Source organism: Oratosquilla oratoria, chromosome 1 (assembly GCF_046742065.1).
Source record: "Oratosquilla oratoria isolate Oo_2021 chromosome 1, ASM4674206v1, whole genome shotgun sequence".
NCBI classification, from domain to species: Eukaryota; Metazoa; Arthropoda; class Malacostraca; order Stomatopoda; family Squillidae; genus Oratosquilla; species Oratosquilla oratoria.
In genome coordinates, this window is record NC_134777.1 from 96292723 (window position 1) to 96302722 (window position 10000).

A 10000-nucleotide genomic window follows, 5' to 3' on the forward strand; every position below is an offset into this window, starting at 1 on the left:
ATAATATATGTATATATATATATATATATATATACATACATATATATTTTCTATTGAATATCACAGCATACTCAGCGTTCGTGATCTTTTTCTTAACACTTTCAATTCTTCTAATTATTCTCTTCTTAGAACTTGGTAAATGATAAATAATATTTCCGATGGAGTCCATTGTGGAAATGAAAACTAGAACTTTACGACGTTTCGCCTATACCTTAGGCATCTTCTGGTAAATTTTATTTTCTAAAGATACATACATGCTTATAAATACAAAAAGTTACAAAATGTGAAATACTAGGAGAGATGGTGGTGCAAGAGTGTTGCCGGACTTTTCATCTTCGTGGCGCGACGTGGGATGCCCCGAAAAGTTCCAAATGTCCGCACATGTTTTGCTGGATGTTGATATTTGGCATATGGGTTTTTTTTTTTATCAAAACTGCCTCTAAACATTTTAATTTTCTTTTGTCGTTGGTTTTTGAAATTATGACTGTGTTTTCGTTTAATTGGTCTCGTGATGTGATAGTGTTGTGTGTTTTTGTGATGTGATTTTTGATAACACCGTTTTGCATGTGAAATGTCAGTCTTTGTGTTAATGTTTGCGTTGTGTGGCTTATGTACTCTTCGTTGCAAAGCACACCGTCTTTGTTAAGATTGCATGAGTACTTATACACAACATGGTCTTGTTTTAATTTGTCTCTAGTGGCAGTCATATTATTTTTCATAACAAGAGACGAAGTTCTCGGATTGCGATAATAAATAATTAAATTCAGTTTATCCTCTTGTTTTATGGGTTTACAGTTCTTGTATATTATGTGTTTTAGTACTTTTTCATCTGTTTTGTATGCAGGGGACATTGTATTTTGGTAAAAAATGTTTAATTTATTCACCTTATTATCTACCTTGATATTGTTGCTATTGGCTTTTTCCATATTAATTTTAATCTCTTTGTCGATGTCTGTCATTGTGAATCCATTATTAGTAAGGATTTGTTTCACTCTATTTAGTTCTTGGTGGAGGAGGAGCCAATTGGAAGAAATTTTAAAGGCTCTTGTGACATAAGCACGTACCACGCTCATTTTATATTTGGAAGGGCATTCACTCGATCCATTCAGACATCTTCCTGAGTTGCTCGGTTTTCTGTATACACTAGTGATGAATGCACCTTCTGAGCCATCTACCCACACATCTAGAAAGGGAATTCTGTTATTAATGCTCTTCTCTACGGTGAAACTAAGGCATGAGTTTTCTTCCATTTTGTTTTTAAGGCATTCTAGTTGTTCCTCTCCTTCAATATCTACGAAGATGTCGTCAATGTATCTAAGGTACATATTGGGTTTCTGGCTTAAAGTGTTGAGGACGTGGTTTTCAAGATGGCACATGTAGGCCTGAGCAAATAGTACGCCTAAGGGACTACCCATAGCAACGCCATCTGTTTGGAAATAAATTTTGCCTGAAGGGCATCTAAAGGGAACTTCTTTGGTACAAGTCCGTAGCATATTTTCTAGGGTGAGGCGTGGTATCTTCGGAGGAGGCAGACTATCGTGATTGAAGACATTCTGTAAAATGATCTTAATGGTGTCTTCTACGTTGACGTTCGTAAATAACTTTCTACATCGAGGGAGGCCAAGATTCCTTGAGGATTGGTGTTTCTAGGAGATCTACAAATTCATCTGTGGAGCGGAGAGCATGGACAGTTGGAATATATGGAGTGATTAGGTCATTTAGTTGTTTAGCTAGTTGGTATGTTGGTGTGGGAATTTGCGAAATAATGGGTCTCAATTTGTGTCCGGGTTTATGGGTTTTCACATTGCTATAGAAATACCCAGGTTCATATATATATATATATTTATATACATATATATATATATATATATATATATATATATATATATATATATATATACACACACACTGAATGGTTCCCAGTGATCAATTAATATCTTTTTCAACCACATATCACTTTTAATTCCATACCATCGCAAACGAGACTGAGAATCGCTCGAAGGAGGCATCAGTTGGAAATTGAAACGTGGACGAGCCGAGGACTCGAACCCAGTTAACCCGTAACAAAGTTACATTGACGTAACCCAATACGTATTGAGGTTTCAAGTTTATATGGTGAGCTCTTGGATCTTTGGAGAAAGGCATTCCATAGCATGCCTAAACGTACTTTTAGAAAATCATTAGTGTGACTTTATCTCCTGTTTGTTACTGGTTGATGGATGGTTGTTGTTCTATTGATATGATTGTTTCTGATATTATTAAATACTTTTGGACATGAAGCTGATGTCAGGTTTTTGTTGATTCAAATATTCGTTACCAAGTGACACCGTGGTTGTGCATTGGTCATATTTTGATTTATGAAGTCATCTTTAAGATACATGGGCTTTGTGTGTTACTTCAGAGTACTTTGCATTAGTGAGTTCACAATCTCTTTTATTGCATCTGAATCAATAAATTATATGACATCGTTGAAGAGGATTTGGTTTAGATCTAGTGTTGTTGGACATGAATAGGTTCCAGGTCTTTCTGTATTTGTAACCAATTACGAGTCTGATAGTGTCGTCTGGTGCAATGAATTTTATGTTGTTGTTTTTTATCATAATTTAATTTAATAAACGTTCATCGGTTTTTCAGCCCGTGGACATTTCATCACATTGCGTTTCTACATGTTGACGTGGTACATGTTCAGTGCTTCCATCTACCATGACGGCCATGAAAAGTATCTAGTTATTTATGTTGTTTTCATATATGAATGTGAGAACAAAAGGGAAACTTAAATGTGTCTTTTAACTTCTGAAGCTCAGCGGCATCTAAAAAAAAAAAAAAAAAAAAAAAAAAAAAAAAACACGTCGTTATCCCCCCCGCATCCTACTTCTAACCTCCATTTGAATAACTAGAATATGACTTCGCTTACAGAAATCTAGACTTCCCTGAGAACATTTCAATAGTATGTCTCACATTCGCCCAATTTTACATTATTTTCATTCATCATTTAGCTTTGTTATATATGATGGAAAGATAATTTGATATTTGGAGATTTGAAAAATAGAATATTGTAATCGATGTCGTTTTTACTCAAACGAACTCTCAACTGTCAGCGCAGGTGAAGCCTGTGGAAGCCCTGTGTGATAACACCATTAAGGAAGTATTTTGGAAGCCATCATTCTCGAGGTGACTCATTTGAAGGTTGGCAAATGTACACCCAGTTTGATGGCAGAGGGCTCTACCGTTGTACCTGGGGTGGGGGTGGGGGGTGGGGGTATAACTGGATAGTCACACCCCCAACTGGGGCATTCGTTGAAGACTTTTGTCATCGAGGGAAGCAAGAATTCCTTTTAGACGGTTAGAGTGAATAGTTTGAGGAAAATCATCCATGGTGTTGGTGGGGTATTTGACAGGAATGTATTTCGAAATAAATTTGTCCAGCTCCCTGGTAGTGTTGTAGGTGGGGAAGTTAACTTGAAGAGTGATGGAGAGGACAGGGAACTGAACTTTGTGTGTTTTGATATTACTGTATATCTAATTGGGTGTGTAATGTCCAGTAATAGGTAAAAATCCGATTTGACAGGTTGTCTGTAGCTAACATTTTGTTGATATAGTCCTCCTGTAGCCCCACAGGGGACATTCCTAAAAAAAGTAAAGGCATAAGAGGGTCTAGGAGTTTTCCGACCAGCACCCTAAGGTTTGGGTCTTTTAATGTGCGTGGATGTGGTGCAGATGAGAGTAAAAAGGAAGAAATAGGTAGTATGTTTGTGAGAAGAAAGATGGATGTGTTTGCTTTGAGTGAAACTAAGTTGAGAGGAAAGGGCGAGTGTAAGTTTGGGAGTGTAAGTGGGAGGTTATCAGGAGTGAAGAGAGGGAGAGGGAGAGAAGGGGTGGCTATACTAGTAAGTGAAGAGATAGGTAAACGTGTATTGGAGTAGAAGGAGGTTTTCTCAAGGATAAATAGAGAGAGGAGTGGGAAGGAGTGAAAGATAGAGTAGAGCTAAGGATGGAGGAGGAATGGGGATGGTTCAAGGAGGGAGTCACAAAGTGTGCAAGAATGGTGTGTGGAACAAGAAGGACAGGAGGAAACAGAAGGAAGGGTAGTGAATGGTGGGATGAGGAAACAAAGAAGGTTGTAGAAGAGAAGAAGCGAGCTTTCACAGATTGGTTACAAAATAGAACGAGGGAGTCATATGAGAGGTACAAAGAAAAGAAAAGTAAAGCACAAGGTAAAGGAGGCAAAGAGGAGAGCAGATGTGAAATGGGGTAAGAGTATGACAAAATTTTGAAAGTAATAAAAATATGTTTTGGAAAGAAATTAAGAGAGGAAGAGGAGGCGAATCAAGTAGAGAAGAAAAGGTGAAAGGTGCAGAGATGATAATAGAAGAGAAGGCAGTAAGGGGAAGATGGGCAGAATATTTTAGGGAGTTGCATAATGTGAAGGAGGATAGAGAGGGAAAGATAGTTGCAGTGGGAAATGCTAAGAAAATGAGAGTGATGAGTGAGGAAAATGGAGGAGAAATAAGGAAGGATGAAGTGAAGGCAGTTGTTAAGATGATGAAAGCAGGTAAGGCACCTGGTCTGGATGGATGCCATGCAGAATGTCTAAAAAAAGGAGGTACAGTGATGGTGGACTGGCTGGTGAGGTTATTTAATGTTTACTGGAGAGAGGGTAGAGTGCCGGAGGACTGGAGGAGTGCCTGTATAGTGTCACTGTACAAGGGAAAAGGGGACAAGTGTGAATGTAGTAGTTTCAGAGGGATTAGCTTGTTAAGTGTAGTTGGGAAGGCTTATGGGAGGATCTTGATTGAGAGGATTAGGAGAGGAACAGAGGGAGTAATTGGTGAGGAACAGTGTGGATTTAGGACGGGTAGAGGTTGTGTAGATCAGATCTTTGTGGTAAGACAGATATGTGAGAAAGCTATAGGAAAGGGGAAGGATGTTTTTTGGGCTTTTATGGATCTGGAAAAGGCTTATGATAGGGTTGACAGAAAGGCACTATGGGAGGTTTTACGAATATACGGGATAGGAGGAAAGCTTTTAGAAGCTGTCAAGAGTTGTTATGAGAGTAGTAGAGCATGTGTCAAGATAAGAAATGGAGAGAGTGAGTGGTTCGAGGTAAAGGTGGGACTTCGTTAGCGATGCGTTATGTCGCCTTGGATGTTCAACTTGTACATGGATGGGGTGGTGCGAGAGGCAAATGCAAGGGTGGTGGGTCAGGGATTGGAGATGGTTAAAGAAAATGGAGAAAAGTGGAAGGTGAGCCAGCTGTTGTTTGCGGACGACACTGCGCTTGTGGCAGGATCGGAGGAGAGATTGAGGAAGTTGGTGACAGAGTTTGGGAGAGTGTGTGAAAGAAGAAAGCTGAGGATAAATGTGGGTAAAAGTTAGGTAATGAGATGTACAAGGGGTGAAAGTGGCAGTAGACTGGAAGTGAGCATTAAGGGAGAGCGACTGGAGGAAGTGGATAGTTTTAGATACTTGGGTGCAAATGTGGCAGGAAAAGGTGGAGTGGAGGTGGATTAAAAAGTGTAATGAGGAATAGACATTTGGGAATGGATGCTAAGAGGAGACTGTATGAAGGAGTGATTGTGCCAACAGTACTGTATGGAGCAGAAACATGGAACATAAGAGAGGAAGAGAGGAGTTTGAATGTGTTTGAGATGAGGTGTCTGAGAAGTATGATGGGGGTTACTAGGCTAGATAGAGTGAGAAATGAGGAGGTGAGGAGGAGAACAGGGATGGAAAGGGAGTTGGGAGATAGGGTTGATGAAAGGGTATTAGGATGGTTTGGACACATGGAAAGAATGAGTGAAGAAAGACTAGTAAAAGAGGTATGGAAGGCAGATGTGGAGGGAGTGAACATGAAGGGACGTCCTAGGATGAGATAGATGGATGAGGTGAAGGGGGCTTTGGGTAAGAGGGGAATGTCTATTGAGGAAGGACGGGAGGAGGGAGGTGGGGGGTGAGGTAGTATGCGTGCATGGGGGGACGGAGAGGGGGGGTCGCCGATTTAATGAAGTGGCCTTGATGTGGGTGTGCTGTGACTTGCGACACTGCCTCTGCCCTGCAGTGGACAAGGTGCAGGGATGACCCGTCATCCAGGAGGTGCTAAGATGGGAGGGAGGGTGGAGGAGAAAGGAGTGTATTTGGGGATGGAATGGGTGAAAGTGATTTTGTGTCTTTTTCTTTTTGGCTACCTCCCTTGTAAGGGGAAAAAAGCCTTGGTATATGTATGTATGTATGTATAATTTGTTATTCATTTACTCATTTATTTACTTGTTTATGTACTTATTTATCTATATCTATTTATGTATTTATTTAATTAATTGTTTATTTATCTATTTATTTTATTAGATTATTGATAATACCACTCATATGATATATATTTTTATAGTATGTATCTATTTATTCATATTTTGACCTACTTATTTATTTGCTTGCGGGGTGGAGGGGGGGGGGGTGAGTCTCTCACTACTATGAAAGTTTCCCAAACATAATCCTGTTTAAGTTTCCTTAACCTGTGGGCCAACCCTGGGCACAGCCCTTCCTGGCAGCTGTGCAAATGGAAAGGGGACAACGCGCTCCCTCGATCGGAGACATCGGGTTTCCCCGAAGAAGAGAACGTGCCGGGTCCTCTCGAGGTCACCAGACTTCCTCTCCTAGAGGAGGAAGACGGGGATGGGGACGAGGGGGAGGGCGGGGGAGGGGGAAGGCAAATATATGTTTTTGGGGTTTAACCATTTCCGTACTAGGAGGTAATGTTCTATTCGTTGTTTTATATTTATATATACATATATATATATATATATATATATATATATATATATATATATATATATATATATATATATATATATATATATATATATATATATATATATATTCATCTATTTGTTTATTTGCGTTAATATATTAATCTATTTTACTGTTATTTTTGCGACCGCCAGTCTATTTCATTCGTCTCCGTGGGAAGCCCCTGACCTCATCTCGAAGATCCCCCTTCCATACCGAGGGTCACTTTCCTTTTTTTATCCTGGCCGCCGCCAAGCTATTCTATTCATCTTTGTGGCACTCCCTCGTTGCCGAAGGGGCTATAGTCTGTCTCATACATTACTCTTCCTGTTATTCTGGCTGCCGTAAGGCGATTTTATTCATCTCCGTAGCTACTCCGTCAGTAGTGAAGCAATCCGTGTGTCAATTGGCGAAGAGGAAGAATGGAAAAAGGGAGAAGAAAACAAAAAATGGACGAGGAAGATAAAGGTATGAATGAAGAATAGCGAGGAGAGGGAATAAGGGAAGCATATTTGAAAAAAGGGGTACTCGACCTACGTCGTCCTCGACTTGCGTCGTTTCGATTTTACGGCGGTGCAGAATGTACAGTTTCGTTTGTCATTTGGGGGATTGTTCTCATTTTCACGTTTATTTTTTTAATACAAATTAGATTTTTGTAATTTTTCTGCACTATAATTATGTTTTATTTTAGTGCTGTTTCTTGGTATATGAGTATGACTTAAGGGTGTTTTAGGTTAGGTAAGTAACTCAGACTATGGTAGTTCCGACTTGCGTCGAAAATCGCCCTACGTCAGTCCCTAGGAACGGATCACCGACGTAACTCGAGGACCCCTGTAATTGTTACCTGGAAACCCTCAAACTCAAACCAGCTAGCAACGCTACCTGGGCCCTTTTAGAGATCTTTCTGAAAAAAATTGCACTTCTGTATTATGGTTGGTTTATGTTTCTGGCTAGTAGGATGAGGAAGGGATCACTCGCCTGTTATCAGGTCTCTTCATGTAAAAAAATGGAAGAAATGTAATCAAAATTTATGGAAAGATGTCTTTGGTCCTGTTCGGAGACCAAGTGCCAGCTTCTTGAGGCTTCAACTCAATATGGAGCTGAAGGTACTGATGGATTCTGAAGATAAGCCGCGGGGAGATGATTCTCTTCAACGTCCTTCTACGACCACCATTAGCACGTACGTATTGTGATTCTTCTGAGAAGCAAAACTGTGATCATTCGAATAGCTGTGGCGACAAAGCCAAGAAGAAGAAAAGGATAAGGAACAGAAGAAAGGTGGAGTAGGACCTTACTTTTTTTTTTTTGTATCTCAAGCACTTCTTTATGTGGTAACAAGTAGGAAAGTTATGACAAAATTTAGACTTGTTATGGACCATAAGGTCTCCGCTGGTTGGATCTCTCTTTATATTCCTGAAGGAGAAGGAGAAGATGAACTATCCGAGTGGCCTCTGGCAGGCAGGATATGGTTCTTGCGTCTCTTCCAATACTGCTGACCTTGGCCGTGTTCCCGCCATTGGCCAATCCCTCCTTCATGTCAATACGGCTTCCCTGAGCCGCCCTTGCCGCGCCCTGAGGCCTCACTATATATGGTGAGGCTCCACAGAACTCCTACAGGAGACCAACGCCAATCCTTGACGTTCTGCTTGCAAGCACTGTCTTGTGCACGACCATTCACCAGAGACCTGTTGGGTAATTTTTTAGATAATAGTTAACGTTCGAGATGATAGCCGTTAGTATTTTAGATTACATCAACGTTAAGGCGGTTTAGTGTGATTATCATGACCTAAAGACAGACGTCGAATCGCGTAGGGACGAGAGTTGTTACTTCGAGTTTCGTTGACAAGACATCACGGTCCTCAGGTCCTTCCGTAGATCTCATAGGAAGAAACGTTGGACTATTGTCTGTGTTGTATTAGTGAGAAACTACCCGTATCGTAGTGATATGCTGAGGGTGACAGTCGTCAAGTGCCAGCCTTTCTTATGTGAAAAGGAAGGAATACAGAATTGACAGAAGGGAATCTTTAAAAGTCAATTTTGTGCCAGAAACAACAGATAACGGTTGATCACACATGTCATAAAGAAACTCAGCAGCGTTTTAATCATATGTATTTTCAAACAGATGATGATGATTCGATTTAATGTCATGAACTCTCCCATCAGGAGGATAGGATGGTGCCCCTTACAGAGGACTTTGTAGTGTGGAATTTAATGAACCATGCCCTTGGTCCAACTCGCTGACGGCAGGGTACGAACCGCTGTCACCTTAACCTCCGTCGCAAGTAGCGACGCTTTAACCTGGTCGGCCAACGAGCATCTTTCAAAGATATTTGATTAATCACTAATTATACTTAGACCCCCTCCTCCTTCCCCTGTCTGTGCATATTCATCAACAACGTCTGACAGCTTCAATATAGCAAATTGTTACAGTCGACATTATTGTGTTTTTTTTTTCAATTAATTGAAAATGTCATTCGGTATGTTGAATGTGTATATGTCAACTTGCGTGGGCACCTGTTAAACCTGATTTCATTATTTCTTCTAACAAATTCGGTCGGCCTTTGATTATATAGATTTATTTTTGTACTCGACTGACTGTGCGGTGACATTGAAAAACAAATATGTGTCTGCAGATATTTCTCTCATGTAACTCCCTAAATCCCTGCAGAACAATTCATTACCATTTATTTTGTTAACAGACGAACAAACATCGACAATGCAAATAATCAACATTTTGGTGGTGGCCGGACTGCTGGTAGCGACGGCGCCGGTCCTAGCAGGCCCTTGCTGTGGTGCTGGAGCGGTTGTTGCAGGCGGACTGGCTGTGGCAGGGGTAAGGTGACCTATATAAATAGTTTTCTCGAAATTGAATCTTTAAAATTATAAAATCTCCAATATTTAGAATAAAAAGTCCAGAAATGTAGGAACTTCTGGATCGCAGAATCCCTTCAAAATATTCTTGTAGATTGTCGAAATTTAAAGATTTCCATGTGAAAGAACCATCTCCATTTTTTTTTAGTTTTACAACTGTCCCAATACTGACGTGATTTAACATGGTTAATCCAAATAACCTCTAGATATTTGTTTTATTTTTAAGAAAAGATTTCAAAAATTTGCAGATTTACCCAGCCGGTCTCTTGGTTGGAGGAAGAAGAATGGGCGATTTGATTGTAGGGAAGAGAGTAGGTGAAGGGGGTATGGAAGTTTCAACAAACATCGT

General features: G+C 40.2%; 1 protein-coding gene across 1 annotated transcript in view; it reads left to right on the top strand.

The window, feature by feature from the left end:
• The first annotated feature begins 8389 nt into the window (after positions 1-8389).
• LOC143023559 (uncharacterized) overlaps positions 8390-10000 on the top strand; it is a 4813-nt gene continuing 3202 nt past the window's right edge. The window contains exons 1-2 of the mRNA XM_076182164.1: positions 8390-8472; positions 9480-9613. Of these exons, the coding sequence (XP_076038279.1) occupies positions 9497-9613 (117 nt within the window). The 5' untranslated portion in view covers positions 8390-8472; positions 9480-9496. The remainder of the gene's footprint in view (positions 8473-9479; positions 9614-10000) is intronic.